At 46.6% G+C, this 22,832-nt stretch overlaps 2 protein-coding genes across 8 annotated transcripts in view; one reads left to right on the forward strand and one right to left on the reverse strand.

Moving 5' to 3' along the window:
• Positions 1 to 22,151, reverse strand: part of RPN2 (ribophorin II) — a 64,548-nt gene extending 42,397 nt beyond the window's left edge. For both annotated transcript variants that reach the window (XM_032143064.2, XM_032143063.2), the window contains exons 1-4: positions 22,019 to 22,151; positions 16,959 to 17,152; positions 2,594 to 2,689; positions 1,857 to 2,032 (exon numbers count right to left, since the gene is read on the reverse strand). In XM_032143064.2, the coding sequence (XP_031998955.1) occupies positions 1,857 to 2,032; positions 2,594 to 2,689; positions 16,959 to 17,152; positions 22,019 to 22,031 (479 nt within the window). In that variant the 5' untranslated portion in view covers positions 22,032 to 22,151. The remainder of the gene's footprint in view (positions 1 to 1,856; positions 2,033 to 2,593; positions 2,690 to 16,958; positions 17,153 to 22,018) is intronic.
• Positions 21,796 to 22,832, forward strand: part of MROH8 (maestro heat like repeat family member 8) — a 77,380-nt gene continuing 76,343 nt past the window's right edge. For all 6 annotated transcript variants that reach the window (XM_032143062.2, XM_058432903.1, XM_058432901.1 and 3 more), the window contains exon 1: positions 21,796 to 22,165. In XM_032143062.2, the coding sequence (XP_031998953.1) occupies positions 21,879 to 22,165 (287 nt within the window). In that variant the 5' untranslated portion in view covers positions 21,796 to 21,878. The remainder of the gene's footprint in view (positions 22,166 to 22,832) is intronic.

Below are 22,832 nucleotides of genomic sequence, written 5' to 3' on the forward strand. Positions count from 1 at the left end.
GGGGAGCGCCTCTGCCCGGCTGCCCCGTCTGGGAGGTCTACCACAGAGGCCAGAAGCAATGTGGGGGCTGGACGTGGTGGCTTACGCCTGTAGTCCCAGTACTCTGGGAGGCCGAGGCGGGTTGATCACTTGAGGCTAAGAGTTCGAGACCAGCCTGGCCAACATGGTGAAACATATGAAAAATACAACAGACAAACCAACCAACCAACCAAGCGACAACAAAACAGGTCTACCCTGGAATCATGCTCTAATTTTTTCTATTTTCCTCCCTTTCTGATCCTTTATCCCACTTTCTTTTTCTTCCTCTTCCTTCTCCTTCTTCTTTGTCAAATAGAGGATTGAGTTATTATCATTGATCTATAAAGTCCCTCTCTCATTTATTTTAATTCCCACCCCCCATTTCTATTCCCCGTCTTACCATGTGCAACCTTCCTAATATGTTTGATATACATCTTTTTGTTTGTATGTACTTTTAGAAAATGTTGTTTTGTGTGCAAAAAAAATATATATATATATATTATTTAAAAAGAAAAAAAAAAAAACCTGGGAAACAATCTCACTGTTTTGAAAGGGAGAACTGGTATCACCAACCTCTTGCTAAACAATGAACAGGATTCCAGAAAGGTACTCCACACCCTCCTTCAGGGTTTGCAATTAAATGGTGAACACAGATAAAATAACAAAAAAAATTATTGTTTTAAATGAGGAGTTTAAGTGTTAAAAAAAAAAAATTACAACCGGCCTGGACAACACAGACAGGCCCCATCTCCACTAAAAACTAAAAAAATTAGCCGGGCAGCCGGCCGCGGTGGCTCACGCCTGTAATCCCAACACTTTGGGAGGCCGAGGCAGGTGGATTGCTTGAGGTCAGGAGTTCAAGACCAGCCTGGCCAACATGGTGAAACCCTGTCTCTACTAAAAATACAAAAATCAGCCAGGTGTGGTGGCGCGCCTGTAATCCCAGCCACTGAAGACGCTGAGGCAGGAGAACTGCTTGAACCTGGGAGGCGGAGGTTGCAGTGAACTGAGATCGCATCACCATACTCTAGCCTGGGTAACAGAGTAAGACCACGTCTCAAAAAAAAAAAAAATTAGTAGGCGTGGTAGTTTGCACCTGTAGTCCAGCTACTCGGGAGGCTGAGGTAGGAGGATCACTTGAGCCCAGAGTTCAAGGCTGCAGTGAGTTTGATCATACCATTGCACTTCAGCCTGGGTGACAGAGTGAGATCCTGTCTCTAAATAAATAAAAATTTAAAACTACATATATTATCACTTAAGAGCTTAGCAAAAAACACCCTGAAGTTACAATATTTCCAACAAATAGGAAAGGTGCTTCTCCTTCACCTAAGCCTTTTGCAGAGTAGTAGAGTCTGATTCCTAGAATACTCCACCCTCTGAGCAACCACCTCACCCACCAGATGCTGTCTTTCACAACTTCCAGGGATCCTGAGAGACCCCACTTTGCAGAGCCTTCACTGCCAACATGTCATCCTGCCCTAGCCAAGCCTCAACAAGACATGCACTTGGCTCCTTCTCAGTTATCTGCCCTTGCCCTAGCCCTCCAACCACACAAGGCAACTGGATCTCTAGGTGGTGGTATGCTCATGCTCTGGCTCAGCGCTTGCCTTCTGTCTGCGAGGCTTGCAGAAGACTGTGTCCATGTGAGCTCCACGAGGACACAGACCTTACCTGCCTTCATGCAATCATGTCTGCGGTGCCTTGCACAGCACCTGGCACACAGAAGTATTTACTGGAAGTACTTGCCCAGAAAGTATTTGCTGAACCCATGAATGAGCCCTCTTAGGATAGGGCCCGAGACAAATGAAGCCTGAGAAGTGTTCGAGATGACAACTCACGCCAGCACAGTCTCCTCTTTGCTGAGACGAGCAGTAAGGGCACTGAGTGCTTCTTGGGATGCCAAGGGAAGGCCAAAGCCACTTAGAGCTGCAACTGCATGGTAGATCTGGGTAACAGATGAGTCCTCACTGACAGCTGCCAGAAGCAGATCTTTGGTCTCATTTGAAATAGAGATCTAAGAAAGAATTGGCAGACACAGAGTTTTAGAACAGGTCTTGGCAATTTGCGGCAGGCATGGCAAAGACAGAATGCAGAGCAGCTGCCAAAGTCACCTCCGCCTCGCACATGCTCATCCCCCTCTAATCCCCAGACACCAGGATGAAATGTTTGCAAAACTTCGGTACAACACTCCCATCTGAAAAGATGCTGACAAGTTACCTTTCTATTTACACGGTTCTCCTATGTTCAATAAAATGACTTTCCAGAAACCTTGTGTGGGGGTACACTTTGAACATTTTTACATATTAAAGGGAGATGGAAAGGAAAAAATCAAGACCTCCCAGAAGAAAAGCAAAAACTGTATAAAAAGGTTATTTAAAACCCTTGAAAAGTAAAAACTTAGGAGAAACATAAACTATACTTTCTTAAGGAAAAAAAAAAAAATCACAGGAATGGAATTCCCACCCACAATAATGGACTCTCATAGTTAAAAAAAGGATTTTTGACATGACCCCTCCCCTTTAAAAATGCACTTTAAATAGTTAAAGTCATTGTCAGCGTAGGAACCCGGACTCACCTCACATCCTGAGAGGGCCTGGCTGGCCTGGGCGGCGTAGAAGAGAGAATCCACATTGTTGGGATCAAGGTTAGATCTGATGTAGGTACATGCTTTCTACACGGGGGGGAAAAGTCAATGTTAAGTGGTGACACACGCAGTGAACCAGGAAAAGCAAAGGCGTTTTTAGATAACATTCTAAGCCATTATAGATGGCTTAAAGAATGAGCTACATGAATTTAGTTAAGTAGTTACTTTCCATAGGACATAGTATTACCCAAAATTGCGCACTTTGTACAAAGAGCAATAAGCGAAGCGCTTGAGTCCTTCTGAACCTTAGAAAGGAAAGAAGGAAACCACTTCCCGGATCACCTGTCTGGCCATGGCCTGTGCTGAGTATTTAGGAAGCTCTTCATTTTAACAACATAAACGATCCTTTGGTAGAGATTATCACTATCCCCATTTACCTGAAAAAGAAACGGTCCTGGACCTTGAAATTGGCAAGTAATCTGATGAAGGTGACGAAGCTACCAAGTGGCAGAGTCTCTTCTGATTCCAACTGTACTGGCATCTCCACTTAGATGTCACCAAGGCCAAGTCAGGCTCAACAAATCTAAAATGAGCTTAATGCTGGGTGCAGTGGCTCACATCTGTAATCCCAGGCCTTTGGGAGGCTGAGGCAGGAGGACTGCTTGAGCTCAGGAGTTGAGACCAGCCTGGGTAACATGGTAAGACCCCATCTCCACAAAAAATTAAAAAATTAGCAGAGCAGGTGGTGCATGCCTGTGGTCCCAGCTACCTGGGAGGCTGAGGTGGGAGGACTGCTTGAAGTTGAGGCTGCAGTGAGCCATGTTCACGCCACTATACTCCAGTCTGGGAGACAGAGGGAGACCCAGTCCCCAAAAAAATAAAAAATAAAAATAAAATGAGCTTAAAACCTTCTATTTCTTCACCAGGACTTCCCAGCTCATGCACAGGTAACACCACGCATCCAGCAACCCAAACCAGAAACCCAGGAACCATCCTTGACTTTTCCCTACCCCTCCAAGCCTATCAAGTCTACCTCTTTTTCATTTCTCAGGCCCAGTCCTGCCTCTGGTTTCTGTCACTGCCTTACAGCAGGCCCTTGCCATTTCTCACCTAGATTGTCCCAGTCATCTCCTAAGTGGTCTTAAGCCATGCAATCCATTCTGCACACTGCTTCAAGACTGATCTTCACAAAATACAAGTGTAACCGTGTTGCTTTACCTTTAAAACCCTTCAGTGGTTCCCTATTTTTCTCAGACAAGATCTAACTTCTGACACAGCATGAAATGCCCTCAAGACTGACCCTCCCTCTCCATGCTGCCTTCATCACCATAGCCCTAACTCCGACTCCAAAATCTTACCCTCCAGCCTGCTGCAGCTATACCACGCTCTTGCCATTTGACATGTTTGACCCTGCTACCCACTCTGCCGGGAGCACCTTTTCCTTGCCCTTCCTGCCTGCCAAACCAGGTCTTATCTTCAACTCTGCTCAGATGTTCACCTCTTCCTGACAGTCCTCCCAGGAGAGGCCAGGTATCCACCCTCTCAAGTGTTCCTCCAAAGCACGTACCACACCGCACTTACTAGTTCCCCCAGTGACTAGTGGCCCAAGATCAGGGACTTTGCCGAATGCCCATCACAATGACTGGCACAGAGGAAGCACATCACAAAATCCCCAAGCCCCCGCTACTGCGACTCTCCTCGACTCCAAGAAACAGTATCAAATCATTAGACTGCCAATATTTTGGCTGAAGTAATATAAAATTCAGCTATTCAAAAAGATGTGGTAATAAGAAGTTAAAAATGGGTGCTGGCTGGGCACAGTGGCTCACGTCTGTAATCCTAACACTTTATGAAGGTGAGGCTGGAGAATCGTTTGAGGCTGCAGTGAGCTGTGATTACACCACTGCAGTCTGGCATGGGTAGCAGGGCAACATCCTGTCTCAAAAAAAAAGAAAAAGGCTGGGCGTGGTGGCTCATGCCTGTAATCCCAGCACTTTGGGAGGCCGAGGCGAGCAGATCACGAGGTCAGGAGATCAAGACCATCCTGGCTAACACGGTGAAACCCCATCTCTACTAAAAACACAAAAACAAAATTAGCTGGGCGTGGTGATGGGCGCCTGTAGTCCCAGCTACTCAGGAGGCTGAGGCGGGAGCATGGCGTGAACCTGGGAGGCAGAGCTTGCAGTGAGCCAAGATCACGCCACTGCACTCCAGGCTGGGCGACAGAGCGAGACTCCGTCTCAAAAAAAAAAAAAAGTAGGGGGGAGGTGGGACTGGGCGCAGTGGCGCTCACCTGTAGTTCCAGCTACTCAGGAGGTTAAGGCAGGAGAATCCCTTAAACCCGGGAGGCAGAGGTTGCAGTGAGCTGAGATCATGCCACTGCACTCCAGCCTGGATGACAGAGTGAGACTCCTCTCCCGCCAAAAAAAAAAAAAGTACGGGGTGCTCCTGGAGAGTAGGACAGGGTGGAGGGCAGGGGCAGCACGCTGCCTTTCACTAACAGCTATTTTGTATTGTCCAATGTTTTATTGTGTGTACATGCTACTCCAACCAAAACATTTTTTTAATTTTATGAATGAAATTTAAATAAGAGTCTCAAAACAAATGAGTTTCAACCAGAAGTTTTAAAGAAACCAGAGGCAGAAAGGAAACAAACAAAATACTTCACTTTGCATCAATTAGGGATCTGAAGAGAATAAGCAAAGCTACTCAAGGAGTCCAAGCAGGGGAACGCAAGGAAGCTGAAAAAGTGTGCTTTGTCGCCATCTGGTGCTTTAACAATGGAACGACAACACTGGAGACCCCAAAACAATGACTACGGTTACTTCTACCTCTATCATTACCTCTTTCTGAGCACTTAAAATGTGTCAAACGCTGTTCTAAGTGCTTTATGCGCATTTCTCATTTAATCCCCAATCTATCTCATGGATCAGGCACTCTTATTACCTTAAGTTTACAGGTAAGAAAACTGAGGTATTATAAAGGCAAAGTAACTTATCCAAAGTCACTCAGCTTTTAACTAGGGGAACTAGAATTCCCTGGCTCCAGAAGACCCTGGCTCTGGTGTCTGAGCTATAAAACCTCCACTTCTCAAGAGCCCACTAAAAACAATCTATTCTGGAGTAAAACAAGCATCATTCCTACACTTTCCAAAGACAAATCAAGGTAAACCGGTCCAGCGTTCAGTGGCTTCAAAGCCCAAGATGTTGACAGCAGAGTTTACACAGCAGCAGAAGCAGGGACACCTCCCAGAACATGCTCAGCCTGCTCAGTGAGCCCACCCAGTGCTGAGGCTTCAGCCAGCTGCTGTCGGGGGACTGGAAACTCTGACTCCAGCTGCCCTCCAACATTCTAGACTCGCCTTCCCAACTGAAGGCTGAAAACTGCCCCCTAAATGTCCACCCCCGATGATCTGCTTGCTTCCAACTTTCTGTGCTAATACTCCAATTAATCAAACACCCTCTTGAGCAAAGAACACCAGTGCTTTCTTCCATCATAGGTTTTCCCCTACAACTCCTGAACCTAATCAAATACGGAGTCCTATAGAAAAGACGGCCGGGCGCGGTGGCTCACGCTTGTAATCCCAGCACTTTGGGAGGCCGAGGCGGGCGGATCACGAGGTCAGGAGATCGAGACCACGGTGAAACCCCGTCTCTACTAAAAATACAAAAAAAAAAAAATCAGCCGGGCGTGGCGGCGGGCGCCTGTAGTCCCAGCTACTCGGAGAGGCTGAGGCAGGAGAATGGCGTGAACCCGGGAGCCGGAGCTTGCAGTGAGCCGAGATTGCGCCACTGCACTCCAGCTGGGCGACAGAGCGAGACTCCGTCTCAAAAAAAAAAAAAAGACAGCAAATCTCTCATCTGCCCTCCCCTCCCCTATTTCCTCCATAACAGCTCCCCGCTACTCTGGCTGCCTCTCAGACTGTGCTTTGTCATCTCTTCAGACTTTGTTACTGTGATGTGCTGCCCAGGCACACACTGGCTGGGGCCCCATGTCAGACCCTTTCTAACTGGGCCCGCTTTTCCCCAGGTGCTTCTTACTGCACTTCCCCACCCACCTCTGCTCCACTTGCACAAGCACCTCACTGCCCCAAAGCACAACAAGCACTTGGAAGCCTCCAGGCTTTGTACACCCTGTCTCTCCATCTGGAAGCCTATTACCTCGTCAATTCAACTTCTCCTATAATGTATTAACAAAACTCAAGACTTATTTTAAAATACAACTTCCTGGCCGGGCGTGATGGCTCACGCCTGTGATCCCAGCACTTTGGGAGGCTGAGGCAGGTGGATCACCTGAGGTCAGAAGTTCGAGACCAGCCTGACCAACATGGTGAAACTCCATCTCTACTAAAAGTACAAAAATTAGCCAGGCGTGGGGGCATGCACCTGTAGTCCCAGCTACTTGGGAGGCTGAGGCAGAAGAATCGCTTGAACCTGGGAGCGGAGGTTGCAGTGAGCCAAGATCAAACCACAGCACTCCAGCCTGGGTGACAAGAGCGAAACTTTCAAAAAACAACAATAACAACAATTTCCCTCAACCCTTCTCTCCCCTCCAGTGCCACCTTCTCTCTTCCCACACAGCCACACTGCTCCAGTCTTCACATCCTCACCTCTACTCCTTCCAATTTGGCTTCTGGCCCAGCAGGCCAGTGGCAACCTCCAAATTGTCGAAGCAGAGGGCATTTTCCAGTGTTCACTCCTCAACAATGGACAGACCGATCACGTCCTCACTGGGAAACATGCGCACCCGTCGCCTTCTGGGATGCCACCGCACCCTCCTGTGTCTCCTACTTCTCTGGCAGCTCCTCCCTCAGTTTTGAGCTCTCCTGCTGTTTCTCAACTCCTAGGCCCGGCTCTCATCCCACCACCCCCTGCCTCCCTAGGCCATGCCATCCATGCCCATGGCTTCATCCCAAAATTCTATGCAGATAATTCTCAGACCCATACCTCCAGCCCAGACTTCTCTCAATAGCCACTTATACGACTCAAAGGTATTTCAAGCTCACCATGGTAAAGACCAAATTCATGATCTTTCCCAGACAAACCTCATTGTCTTCCTGTGTTGCTGTCTTATGGAATGGCCGAACTACCCATCCATGCAGCAGAAGCAGAAAGTCCAGGCATTATCTTTTGTACCCCTCCTGCATTCAATCTTGCCCTGTAGCCCCCTGCTATAGTCTGTCTTCCAAAAAGCAAAAGAGAAATCTTTCCAAAATGCAAGTTGAATCACGATACTAGCTATTTAAAATCTATTGCTCATTTGAAACAGATCAGAACGCTTCCTATGTGGGCCAAGGACTGTGGCTTGGCCCCAACCTGCCTCACTCCTCTCCCTCCCTCCCACTCTGTTCCACACACCTCCTCCTTTCAATCACAAATGTAACCTGCTCTCTATCCTCCGCACAGGCTGTTCCCTCTGCCTGAAGTCCCTTCTCTCCTTCGTCTCACAGTTAACTCCTCCTCTCCCTTTAGAATTCAGATCAATCATATCTCCCTTCACTTCAGTGCCTACCACATGCCAGGTGCTGTTCTAGGAACTGGGGATACACAACAAATAAAATGGACAAAGTCCCTGCCCTTAAGGAGTAGAGTGAGATTAGGGTGATGCAGAGAGGTCTGAGTTTTGGGTTTGGGGTTTGTTGTGTTTTTGTTTGTTTTGAGACAGGGTCTTGCCCTCTCACACAGGCTGGAGTGCAGTGGCATGATTGTAGCTCACTGCAGCCTCCAACTCCTGGGCTCCAGCGATCCTCCGTCCTCAGCCTCCTGAGTAGTTGGGACTACAGGCACACACCACTACATCAGATAATTTTTTTTACTTCTTGTAGAGACAGGGTCTCATTTTGTTGCCCATGCTAGTTTCAGACTCCTGGCTTCAGGCAATCATCCCGCCTCAGCCTTCCGAAGTGCTACGATTATAGGTGTGAGCCAACACACTCAGCCCACAATGAGATTTAAATTTGGAGATTTCCTCAGGAAAGCCTTTCCTGGCAAATCAAAGTCCCCTATTCTACCCCTATAAAATCCCCTATTTATAACAGCACGTATCTCCCCTTCATAAAACTTACCACTGTTACAAATATTCGTGCATGTATTTGATTACATGACTAATGCCTATCGCAGCTATTACACAACATATTCTTAAGAGTGCAGGGGCCCTCTCCCTCTTTATGGCTCAAGAGTAAATCCCCAGTGCCTAGCACTATACCTAGTGCATAGCAGAAACTCACTATATATTTGCTGAGTGACCAAATGAAGCCTGCAGCAGCCAGCACAGATGGCAGCACCCCCTGTGCAAGATTGTGGCTTTCTTGACAGACAGGGTGAGTGCCGGCTCCCTCTGCTGGACTCCCATGGTACTTTCCACAAACAGCCTGTCTGCCTCTTGGCACTCAGCACTGTATTACGGTACTCTCAATGGATAATGAGCTCTCTTGTCTTCTCTGCACTTAGCACAATGTCTGGCACACAGCAGATGCTCCATAAATGATTACTGCCTGAAGGATTGCCTCATTCTCTGCTATCCCCAGGAATGAACTAGTGCCTGACCCACAAACAAATATACTTACTACTATATGCACTTATCATGTGCCAGGCACTATGCTAAGCACTTTACACTTATTATCTCATTTAATGCTCACAATACTTTATAAGGGAGGCATTTTTTTAAAATAATTTGGTTTCTTTGAGACAGGGTCTTGCTTTGTTGCCCAGGCTGGAGTGCAGTGGTGCCATCACAGCTAACGGCAGCCTTAAACTCCTGGGCTCAAGTGATATCCCTGCCTTTCTACCTCAGCCACCTAAGTAGCTAGGACTAGGGGTGCATGCCACCGTGCCCAGCTAATTTTATTTTTTGCAGAAATCGGGGATGGGGGGACGGGTGTCTCACTATGTTGCCCAGGCTGGTCTCCAACTCCTGACCTCAAGTGATCCTCCCACCCCAGCCTCCCAAAGTGCTGGAATTACAGGCACAAGCCACTGTGCCCAGCATGTTCTTAACCTTGTAAAAAGCTAAATAATGATATCTGTAAAATCACCATTCTGACATGCTTATGTTTTATATAAATATAACCCAAATGAAAACTGCTCACTCTTTCTTTTTTCTGAGACAGAGTCTCAAAAAAAAAAAAAAAAAGAGCTGGGACTACAGGCACCCGCCACCATGCCCAGCTAATTTTTTTGTATTTTTAGTAGAGACAGGGTTTCACCATATTAGCCAGGATGGTCTTGATTGCCTGACCTCGTGATCCGCCCACCTCGGCATCCCCAAAGTACTGGGATTACACATGTCAGCCGCCGCGCCTGGCCTTTTTTTTTTTTTTTTTTTTTTTTTTTGAGACAGGGTCTCGCTCTGTCACCCAGGCTGGAGTGTAGCAGCACAATCTCGGCTCACTGCAAAACCTCTGCTTCTGGGTTCAAGCAATTCTCCTGCCTCGGCCTCACTAGTAGCTGGAATTACAGGCATGCCCACCACGCCCGGCTAACTTTTGTATTTTTAGTAAAGACAGGGTTTTGCCACGTTGGCCAGGCTGTTCTCGAACTCCTGACCTTGAGGGATCCACCAACCTCAGCCTCCCAAAGTGCTGAGATTACAGGCCTGAGACACCGCATCCAGCCGATGCTCACACTTTATAACACCTAAAATCAACTCTCATTCCACACTGCTGTCTCCACAGTTTCTATTCTCATTAAACCCCATTTCTCCCAGTTTTGCTGCTAAAACCTCTTACGAGACAATAACCAAAATCTCTCCAAATATCGATCTGTGAGAATAAGCAACAGTGTATCTAGTGAAGCCCAGGGAGTTCTCTCTACTGAGCTGAAGGCAGCAACAGCTGAGCAGGACATGCACCACTACACGGAAGTGACAGTAATGACATAAATCTCTCAATGGATTTATGTAGTTTGCACATCTAATGAGGAAATTCAACAGCTCTGAAACATGCATACAACTCCCTTTCTTCCATTACTTATAATGCACACACCACCTAATCAACACAGCACATTTCATAAGCAATTAGAACGGAATATGTGATTAACCTATTTATTTTCTGATTAGCAGGCACATTTAAAGAGCTCCCATTTTGATTGAGCTAAAGTTTACAGTTCAAATATTTGTTAGACACCCGTGTGTCAGATGTATGCTAAGCATTGAGGATGACAGTCTGAAAAAAAAATGTCAATCAATGTGTACCAACTGCTACTACTATTTATATATAGTCATACTACTCATAAGGGTAATACTATGTATTACCACATGCCATCAACGTGCTAACTACCCTGCACACATTACCTGTGAGCTGGGTATTATTATCTCCATCTTACCGATGACAGAACAACAATTTTGAAAGGTTAAGTAAGCTGCACAGGTGACTCAGGTGTGAAGTTTTGAAGTTAACACCTTGAAGGCAACCACTCTGACTTCAGCGTCTGTATTATAAACATAAAGCCACAGCCAGCCCAATCATGTAATTATCCCAAGTCACACTGCACGGCAGCTGTCCAGATGCCTCTCAATCTACATCTTCAGCCCTAACCGCCATCCCGCAAACTTGTGATGATGGCAGAGAATAGCTTTGGGGGTATGTGTTCAACCTAAATCTCCTATTGAACTCCAAATCACGACACAGATCAAAAGACATGCTCTGGATGAAGTGGGAGCACCTCATTCCTCCGTGACCCCCTACACTGAATCCTGTGGTTCCACAAAAGTTTGAAAACCTTCAGGAGAAACTTTTCATCCTGCATTCAAATCCTGCCAGAGGTTAACATTACTATTCCAATGTTATCTCCTATACCTCACAATACAAAACCTCTAGTCGATTTGCTCTTTCTCTCTCCCCGGGGCCTCTAAAGACATCACCAAAATCCAGAGCAGAAGTACGAAGCATCACTACAAAAGGCACTGCGAATACAGTGTCTGTGCCAGGCATTGTCTGAACTCACCTAAACAAAGTATAAATAGAAGCAAACCTTTTCAATGTAAGAATGATAATAGCTACCATTTCCTTTGAGGGGCATACTGTAATTTCACTTTCTTCTTACAATGATTCAGTGAGGTAGGCTTCATAATTCCATTTTCAGAGAGGTGGAGCCAGAATTAAAAGCTTGGGTTAACTGACTCTGATGGGTATACTCTTACTTTTCAGCAGAACTAATTTTATCAGGAGGTACATTCACCTTTAGGGTTTATAAGAGTGTAATCATGAGGAAACGTCTGTTTCTTTAATAGCATCACACACAGGAAGAAAACATTGGGCAGAAACGGAGAGCTGGTTGTCAGGAAAAAATTTGAGTAAGGTGGATCTCATATAGCTGGGATTAGCAAACTTTTTCTATAAAGGACCAGTTGGTAAATACTTTAGGCTTTCTGGCCAGTCTAGTAACTATTTAACTCTACAGTTAAACTGAAAACCAGTTGTACCCAACGTGTAAATGAATGGATGTTCACACACACACACACACACACACACACACACAGAGTTTGGCCCATTGGCAAAAATGAAACATTTTGAGCACCAAAAAGGATAACAATTGAAATGGATTGAAAGATATCAACTGCTGAGAGGGGTGGCTCACGCCTATAATCCCAGCACTTTGGGAGGCCAAGGCGGGTGGATCACCTGAGGTCAAGAGTTCAGGACCAGCCTGGCCAACATAGCAAAATCCCATCACTACCAAAAAATACAAAAATAAGCCAGGCTTGGTGGAGAATGCCTGTACTTGGGAGGCTGAGGCTGGAGGATCACTTGAACCTAGGAGGCGGAGGTTGCAGTGAGCTAAGACTACAAAACTGCACTCCAGCCTGGATGACAGTAAGACTCCATGTCAATCAAACAACAAAAAAAGACATCAATTGGAGGCTGGGCACAGTGGTTCACGTCCATAATCCCAGCACTTTGGGAGGCAGAGGCGGGAGGATAGCTTGACCCAGGGAGTTTGAGACAAGCCTGGGCAACATGGCAACACCCTGTCTCTACAAATATTAAAAAAAAAAAAAAAAAAATTAGCTAGGCATGGTGACAGGTGACTGTAGTCTCAGCTACTCGAGGGGCACAGGTGAAGGATCACCTGAGTCCGGAAGTTTGAGGCTGCAGTGAACCATGATCGCACCACTGCACTCCAGCCTGGGCAACAGAGCGAGGCCTCGTCTCAGAAAAAAAAAAAAAAAAGACACCAATTGGGACTATCAATTCTGCCCTTGACAGAATTATACATACTGAACTTCCCTTCCTACCATAAATAACTATAAAACTGTGTGAAATATATGAAATTGAGACACTGAACAACAGACAGCAAAGGCTGGGATCCTTGAAAGGTTAAAAAGCATGACAATGGGCCGGGCGCGGTGGCTCACACCTGTAATCCCGGCACTTTGGGAGGCCAAGACGGGTGGATCACAAGGTCAGGAGATTGAGACTATCCTGGCCAACATAGTGAAACCTTGTCTCTACTAAAATACAAAAAATTAGCTGGGTGTGGTGGCGTGCGCCTGTAGGAGGCTGAGGCAGGGGAACAGCTTGAACCCAGCAGGGAGAGGTTGCAGTGGGCCAAGATCGTGCCACTGCACTCCAGCTTGGCGACAGAGTAAGCCTTCATCTCAAAAACAAAAACAAACAAACAAAAAGTATGACAACGATAGCAGAAATGATGTGAGTTTAAATGGAAATACAGTTATAGGGCTCTTTTATTATTTGTGACATGGCAAAATAATAATTCAAGGTATACCGTGAGAAATTAAGGATGCATATTAAAATCTCTAAACAAAACTAGACAAACACTAAAAAAAATTAGATCTAAACAGTCAATAGAAGACATAAAACAGAATATTTAAAAATAATCAAGGGGCTGGGCGCAGTGGCTCACACCTGTAATCCCAGCACTTTGGGAGGCCGAGGAGGGCAGATCACTTGAGGTCAGGAGTTCAAGACCAGCCTGGCCAACATGGTGAAACCCCATCTCTACCAAAAAATAAGCCAGTCATGGTGGCGCGTGCCTGTAGTCCCAGCTACTTAGGAGGCTGAGATGGGAGAATCGCTTGAACCCGGGAGGCAGAGGTCGCAGTGAGCGAAGATCACACCACTGCACTCCAGCCTGGGCGACAAGCCTGAGACCCTGTCTCAAAAAAATAAAATAAAATAAAATATAAAAATAAAGAAGACAGGAAAAGAGAGGGAAAAACAGATAAACCAATAGGAAACAAATAACAAGATGATAGATGTAAACCCAACAATATAATTAAATGATTGATCTTAAACATAAAAAAAGAATTAAAATAAAAAAAAATGGAATAAACTCCTCAATCAAAAGGTAGAAATTATCAGACTGGATGAAAAAACAAATCCCTACTATATACTGTTTATGAGATAGATTAGTCTGACAACACCTTAATTTACAACTTTATCATCACTAAAAGTGAAATAACCAGATATTATGTATCTATTAATAGGAAGTTCACAGCACCACCTGTGAAATATTTTCACCAAGAAAACCAACCCTGAATATAATTTAGCCTCAAGAGCTAACTATCAGTTTACAGGGATACAAAGGATAGGGAAATATGTTCAAAAACATCATGAAGACACAATTAATCAAAGGCAGAATGTGGAAAATATTCCAGGACAAATGACCTGACTTACTCCACAAATAAATGGTATGGGGGGAAAAGAGGGAATGGGAACTATTATCAGTGAAAAGAGTCTTAAGAGATACCAGCAAAAAATGGAATGTGTAGACCTTCTTTAGATCCTGATTTAAGCCAACTAACTGTAAAAAACATTTTTTGCGATAACTCAAGATAACTGAACATAGACTGGGAATTAAATGACATTAAAGAATTACTGTTGGTCAGGCACAATGGCTCACGCCTGTAATCCCAACACTTCGAGAGGCCGTGGCAGGAGGACTGCTTGAGGTCAGTTCGTGACACCAGCCTAGGCAACAGAGCGAGACCTCATCTCTACAAAATAAATAAATAAATAGAATAAGAGATACAAGTACAACAATATGTCTGATATTTGCTTGAAGACACTCCATCCAGCAAGCCAGGTGCAGTAGTGTGTGCCTAAAGTCTCTACAGATTTGGAGTTATTTCCATGCTAATACAAGAAATGGTAGGCAGAATTCTAAAGACATTCATACTCCTCCCCCTGGATTTCCACCCACTGATTATTCATTTAAACACAAATTTAGGAACTGTTATAAAGTGATTTTGCAGGTATAATTAAAGCCCCAAGTGAGTTGACCTTACAATTCAGAGATTATCCAGGTGGGCTGACCCAAACAGGTGAACCCTTTTTTTTTTGAGACGGAGTCTCGCTCTGTCGCCCAGGCTGGAGTGCAGTGGCGCGATCTCGGCTCACTGCAAGCTCCGCCTCCCGAGTTCACGCCATTCTCCTACCTCAGCCTCTCTGAGTAGCTGGGACTACAGGTGCCAGCCACCACGCCCGGCTAATTTTTTGTATTTTTAGTAGAGACGGAGTTTCACCGTGGTCTCGATCTCCTGACCTCGTGATCCGCCCGCCTCGGCCTCCCAAAGTGCTGGGATTACAAGCGTAAGCCACTGCGCCTGGCCGAGGTGAACCCTTTAATAGCAGTTTTCTCTGGCTGGTGGCTGAAGAGGAAGTCAGAGAATTGAAGAGTAAGGACTCACCATGCCATTACTAGTTTAAAAGTGGAGCGGCCATGTGAGAAGAAATACCAACAGCCTTGAGGAACAGAGAGCAACTCCTAGCAGACAGCTAGCAAGGAAATGGAGACCTCAGGCCCACAACCACAAGAACTGGATTTTGCTGACAACACGACAACATGAATGAGCCTGGAGACAGATTCTTCCCCAGTGCTTCCAGGAGGAGCCCAGTTTGGCCAATGCCTTCACTTTGACCTCAGGAGACACTAAGCAGAGGGCCCAGGCAAGCCTGTCTAGACTTCTGACCTGCAGGATTATCAGCTAACAGCTGGGTGCAGTGGGATGCACCCATAGTCCCAGGTACTCAGGAGGCTGAGACAGGAGGATCACTTGAGCCCAGGAGTTCGAGGTTATAGTGTGCTATAATCATGCCTGTGAATAGCCACTGCACTCCAGCTGGGCAACATAGTGAGACCCTCTCTTAAATTAAAAAAAAAAAAAAAACTATAAGCCATATAAGCCAATAAGTGGGTGGTGTTTTAAGCCCCTACATTTATGGTAATTTGTTCTTCAGTCAAAGAAAACTAAGGCAGATATGAGAAACCTGACAAAGGAAAATTGTTTAGTCTAGCTGTCCATACTACTATAATGAATAAAACGTAAATTCACTTTAAGACTGTTCCTGGTCAGGTGGTGGCTCACACCTGTAATCTCAACACTTTGGGAGGCTGAGGCAGGTGGATCACTTGAGCCCAGGAGTTCAAGACCAGCCTGGGCAACATGGCAAAACCCCATCTCTAACAAAAAAAATACAAAAATTGCCAGGCATGGTGGTGTGCACCTGTAGTCCCAGCTACTAGGGAAGCTGAGGTGGATGGCTTGAGCCCAGGAGAGATTGCAGTGAGCCATGATCATGCCACTGCACTCTAGCCTGGGTGAGCCAGATTCTGTCTCAAAACAAAACAAAAAAAAAGACTGTCCCAAATCCAGGAAAGGTTTTAATCATGATGCATTTTCCTCACCAGAAGTCCAAAAACATGTATCAAAATTGCCTGATATAGTGACTACCATTATTTAATACATGTGAGTGCCTTCCACCTTGAATTCTCTTATTATTAGGGGGGCACTTAGTAAGTACATGTGGTATTGGACAGTCTCACTCCCGGAGCTGAAGTAAAAGTTTCTAGATGATCTATGCTTGCTCTTCTTGACATCCCACTAAAAATAACTGATCTGGTATGATCCATAACATATATTAGGCAAAAAAACAAAAACAAAAACAGATCTGTCAAACTGAAATAAACTTCTTTTTTTGAGACTGAGTCTCACACTGTTGCCTGGGCTGGAGTGCAATGGTGCAATCTAAGCTCACTGCAACCTCTGCCTCCTGGGTTCACACGATTCTCTTGCCTCAGCCTCCTGAGTAGCTGGGATTACAGGCATGCACCACCACACCCAGCTAATTTTTTCTACTTTTAGTAGAGACAGGGTTTCACTGCATTGGCCAGGCTGGTCTCGAACTCCTGACCTCGTGATCCACCTGCCTAGACCTCCCAAAGTGTTGGCATTACAGGCACGAGCCACCACGCCTGGCCAAATATTTCTTATATTAGATTAACCTTGGTTATCCTCAAATGAGCAAGAGTTAGTTTTGAACTACCCCAAAGGAATATGGTGAGGGGATGAAGGTTCTCCTGAACCACCCTGACCACCAGGACAAAAACAGCCTTACCTTTGCATCTGGCACCTGAGCACCAAGGCTGCTGAGTCCCACGATGGAGTAAAAGGCAGATTCCAAATTTGTGAAAGGGCGATCCAGCGAGGCTTTTAGTCTCTCCACATCATGCTTGGTGAGGTAGTGAGTGGGCGTCAGAGCCCGGGTGCTGGCTATGATTGTCAGGGCCAACAGGAAGACAGTGCTTGAACCTTGGGGGGAAACGACCATTCAGTACACTCCACACTCTTCCAAGGTGCTATACACAGTCCCCATGATGATGCGCACCAAGATCTGGGAACCAAATCACATGGGGAAGGGCAAGGGAACCCAGGGGTTTAACCTAAGGAGAAGCCTTGGGAAGGCAGGGAGCCTGCTCTTCAACTGGCGGAAGGACAGTCCTCCCAGCAGCCTCCAAGCATCTAAAGCACAGGCCTTATCCTACTATTCCCATCTGAAAGATGTCTGCAAGTCCTCTGCCTCTAAGGACAGACCCAATCCTGAATCCTCACACCTTGCCAGCCTCTCAACCAGATCTCCTCCCTCGCGCTTCCCACTATCTGTTGCTCTCTGGCTTCTTCTCTGTCCTCTAAGAAGCCAGGTTGTTTCCTGCCCAGCATTTTTCCATGCTTTCCCCTACCTCAACTTTGCTTAATTTTTACTTTCAGAATTCAGCTCAAGCACCTCTTCCTTAAGAAGCTCTCCCTAGGATTAGTTCCCCAGTACAATAAAGTAAGGAAGAACCCAGACTCTGGGGCCAGGCTTAAATCACACCTCTGCCATTTATTAGCAATGTGCCCTTGGCAGTTATTCAACCAGCTGGTGCCTCAGTTTCCTCAAGTGTAAAGTGGGATGATAATAGTATCTACCTCAGGAACAATTACACGAGTTAATACAGAAAGATCTGGCCAGGCTAGCACTTTGGGAGGCCAAGGCAGGTGGATCACCTGAGGTCAGGAATTTGAGGCCAGCCTGGCCAACATGGTGAAACCCCATCTCTACTAAAAATACAAAAAAATTAGCTGGGCGTGGTGGCAGGTGCCTGTAATCCCAGCTACCCGGGAGGCTGAGTCAGGAGAATCGCTTGAACCTGGGAGAGAAGAGGTTGCAGAGAGCTGAGAATGCGCCATTGTCGCCAACCTGGGCGACAAGAGCAAAACTCCGTCTCAAAAAAAAAAATCTTAGAATAATGACTGGCACATAACAAGTGCTATATCAATGTTAGCTACTACTTCTACTACTATTATTATTGTTGTTCTTATATCCACTCATAGCAATCTGTACTTCTCTGTGGAATTTTCCACAACTTTAACAGTGTAATGTCTGATTTCTCTGCTAAACTGTAAGTTCCATGAGGATAAAGACTGCTTCTTTTGTTCATCCCAGTATTTCCAAGTCTTGCACACTGCCCGGCACATAGTTACTGAATAAATATTTGCTGAATAAATGGAAAGAAAAATTAATCCCCATCTATGATGCCCCAGGGGACAGGAAGCTGCAGGAGTGGAACAGTTCTACTTCATTTATTTAAAAAACAAAACAAAAAACACTTTTGAATGGGCTGCTTCTTGATAAAGTGCATTGTCTGGCACCCAAGTAACAGCAGTAACAAATAATCACTAGGCTAACATGAGTGGCCCTAAATCTTTTGCCTTTACTGTTAAATTAAGCTTGAACTAGAATCCTTGAAAAAAGGCACTATTGGCCAGCGGCAGTGGCTCACGTCTGTAATCCCAACACTTCGGGAGGCTGAGGCGGGCGGATCGCTTGAGCCCAGGAGTTCAAGACTAGACCAGGCAACATGGCGAAACCCTTTCTCTATAAAAAAGAAAATACAAAAATTAGCCAGGCATGGTGGCGTGTGCCTGTAGTCCCAGCTACTCGGGAGGCTGAGGTAGGAGGATCACTTGAGCCCAGGAGGTTGGGACTGCAGTGAGCTGTGATCGCACCACTGGACTCCACCCTGGGTGAAAAAGAGAGACCCTGTCTCAAAAAAATAAAAGACGGCCGGGCGCAGTAGCTCACGCCTGTAATCCCAGCACTTTGGGAGGCCAAGGTGGGCAGATCACTTGAGGTCAGGAGTTCAAGACCAGCCTGGCCAACATGGTAAAACCTGTCTCTACTAAAAAGACAAAAATTAGCTGGGTGTGATGGTGGGTGCCTGTAATCCAAGCTACTTGGGAGGCTGAGGCAGGAGAACCACTTAAACCCAGGAGGCGGAAGTTGCAGTGAGCCGAGATCGCACCACTGCACTCCAGCCTGGGCGACAGAGCGAGACTCCATCTCAAAAAAAATAAAAATAAATAAATAAATAAAATAAAAGAAGAAAAAGAAAAAATCTATCACATGGCATATTCATCAAATGTATACTGAGCTACTATGTGCCACACACTACTTTAGGTGTTAAAAATACAGCAGGAAACAAAAGAAACAAAACTCCCACCCTCAAAGAGCTTGTATTCTAGTGACAAAAGACATCACATGAAATAAGAACATTATTTATCACACTAGAAAGTAAAAGTGCTATGGAAAAAATAAAGTACAGAAGAGATATTTGGGAAGGGCTGCATTTTAAATACAGTAGTCTATGAAGGCCTAAGAAATAAAACATATTGAGTATAGACCTGAAAGAGAAGCAAGTCATAAAGATATCTGGTGGGAAACTATGCTAAGAAGAAAGACCCAATATGGCCGGGCGCGGTGGCTCACACCTCTAACCCCAGCATTTTGGGAGGCCGAGGCAGGAGGATCACCTGAGGTCAAGAGTTCGAGACCAACCTGGCCAACATGGTGAAACCCCATGTCTACTAAAAATACAAAACATGAGCCGGACATAGTGACTTGGCCTGTAATCCCAGCTACTAGGGAGGCTGAGGCACGAGAATCACTTGATCCGGGAAGCAGAGTGGGCAGTGAGCTGAGATCGTGCCACTGCACTCCAGCCTGGGGCTCTGTCTAAAAAAAAAAAAAGAAAAGAAAAACCAAATGCAAAGATTCTGAATCAGGAGTATGTACACATACAGTGTTTTTTGAGATCACCAAGGACAGTACAGCTTGAGTGGAGTAAGCAAAGGGTAAGTAGATGAGGTAACAGAGTTAGCAGAGGACAAATCCAGAGGGCTTTGTATACCACTGTAGTGGAAGCCCCTGGAAAGTTCTTTTTTTTTTTTTTTTTTTTTTAAGACAGAGTCTCGCTCTGTTGCCAGGCTGGAGTGCAGTGGTGCAATCTCGGCTCACTGCAGCCTCCACCTCCCGGGTTCAAGCGATTCTCCTGCCTCAGCCTCCCAAGTAGCTGGGACTACAGGCACGTGCCACCATGCCCAGCTAATTTTTGTCTTTTTAGTAGAGACGGGGTTTCACCATGTTGGCCAGGATGGTCTCGATCTCCTGACCTCGTGATCCGCCCGCCTCGGCCTCCCAAAGTGCTGGGATTACAGGCGTGAGCCACCGCACCCGGCTGGAGGCCACTGGAAAGTTCTAAGCAGAGGAGTGATTTGACTTACACTCTAATGGTATTACTGTGTTGAGAATAAACAATACTGTGTGGAGAACAGACCATGCAGGTGCAAGGACAGAGCGGGGGACACCAGTTGGGAGACTACCGCCATAACCCAAGCCAGAAGATGATAGTGGCCCAAACCAGGGCAACAGCAGTGAACATGGTGAGAAGTGATGAGAGTTAGTCTGGCTAGAATTCAAAATTAAAGCCTATCAGAAACTGCTAATGGACAGAAAGACCTAAGAGAAAGAGGAGTCAAGATACTAATGCTGAATCCCCCAATGCCTTGTGCACAGGCAGGTACCCAATATATGAAGATCTAGTGAATGGCTGTGACTAGCATTTTCCCACCCAGACTGTAAATTCCCCTAAAACAGCACCTGTGTCAGAATCCTAATCTTCTCACTCCATGTTAACGAGAGCAGTAACTTTTCTGACTAAAAGTTGAGCACTTAATATGTTGGGGATGCCCACGCTATGCTGTGCTTTGCACACACCAAATCATTAAATCCTCACGACGTCTAAGTAAGGTGGCTATTTTCTGCATTTCACAGACCAGGAAAGTAAGGCTCAGAAGTAGTTACCTGCCCTAGGACACATCACAGAGAATCAAACTTCAGGCAATTTGAATCCAAAGTCTGCTTTTAACCACTTTACTATCCTGAACTTCTCAAATAATGAAACGGTGAGCCACTGACTCATTCATGTGTCACCCTGGGCAAGTAAGTTCCCTTCCGTGGGATTCCAACTTCTCATCTGTCAAATGGTAATAACAAGAGTACATGCTTCCAAAGTTACGATGAGGCTAATGAGATTCCACCCTGCACAGCGTCTACTCAGTAACTTCCAATGCACTTAACTTTATTGAGTTCTTACCTAGGGCCATGCATTGTTCTAAACTTAGCACGAAAATTATTTCACTTAACAGAGCAACTCAACGAAGCAGATAACGTGACTAACTTGACTAACTTATTTTACAGATGAGAAACTGAGGTGCAGAGGGGTTAAGTAACCTGCTTTGGGTTACACAATGAATACGTGGCCGACTCCAAGTTTGCACCCAGAGTGTCACTTGAGAACTTATGCTCCAGGCTCCCAGAGAAAAGTGAGGGGTTTTCTTTGCCCCTTTCACTGAAGGGGAAACCACAGCCCAAAGGACAATCTGCCCAAACCCTCACACGAAGTAAGGGGCAGCGCCGGGACCAGAACCTTAGGCCGCCTGGCCCAGGAGCCCGCGCTAGTGAAATGAATGAGTGAGGCCAGGCCTAGGCTAAGCGCGGCCGCGGTCCCCACGGCTGAGCCTCGGGGCGACCCGTAGCTCCACGCTGCACCCCTCCCCCAGGCACCAACCCCGCCAGGTCGCGGGCACTCCCACCAGTTCGCAGCCCTCCTTCGGACCCTCGACCCGAGAGCGCCCCAGTCAGAGCTGGTTTGTGCCCATGCCCCTGTCCCGCAGGGGAAGGGGATCCCGCCTGGCCGGCTCTCGAGCGGCGACTAGTAGCCTCCCGCGGGCTACAACCCTCTCCCCAAAGAGTGCCGGCCGCGGGGCCCTGTCGATAAGTCACGCGCAACTCCTCACCCGGCGGCGCCATTCCTCCGAGCAGGTCTCGCCGGAGCCCGAGCCGCAGGCTGACTTCCGCTCGGGAAAGTGGCTCCAAGAGCCTGCCACAGGGGACGCCAGGAACTCGCGGCAGACTCTGCGGGCCAGGATGAGTTCTAAGCACAGGTCAGTGTCCGCAGCGCCGCTGAGCTTCGACGCCTCAAGCAGCCGCGGCCGGGATCCTAGTCGTCCTTCGCACAGGGCCTTGCAGTTCCCGAGGACAAACCTGTCTTCCCCCCACGCCCAGGCCCACTTGGAACCGACCGTCTCGCAACGCTCCTATTCCGGAAGCTACCGGGACGCGGTTGGGCCAGGCCTCGGGGTGGGCCCGAGACGCGGCCGCTTCTGATTGGCTTTTCTGCTGTCACTCACTCGTCTTTCTGCTGCCCGGCCCATTTTAAAGGAACAGGGAGGGTCTCGTCGGGAGGGGATAGCTTAGAAGGGATTTTTTTTTTTTTTTTTTTTTTTCCTCTTTAGAAAATTGTAGCAGTTTCTGGCCGGGCGCAGTGGCTCACGCCTGTAATCCCAGCACTTTGGGAGGCCGAGGCGGGCGGATTACCTGAGGTCAGGAGTTCGAGATCAGCGTGGGCAACACGGTGAAACCCCGTGTCTACTAAAAATACAAAATTAGCTGGGTGTGGTGACACATGCCTGTAATCCCAGCTACTGGGGTGGCTGAGGCAGGAGAATCGCTTGAACCTGGGAGGCAGAGGATGCGGTGAGCCAAGATCGCGCCATTGCACTCCAGCCTGGGCAACAAGAGTAAATCTCCGTCTCGCCAAAAAAAAAAGAA

This window comes from Hylobates moloch, unplaced genomic scaffold (genome assembly GCF_009828535.3).
Source record: "Hylobates moloch isolate HMO894 unplaced genomic scaffold, HMol_V3 SCAFFOLD_21, whole genome shotgun sequence".
Classification (NCBI taxonomy): domain Eukaryota; kingdom Metazoa; phylum Chordata; class Mammalia; order Primates; family Hylobatidae; genus Hylobates; species Hylobates moloch.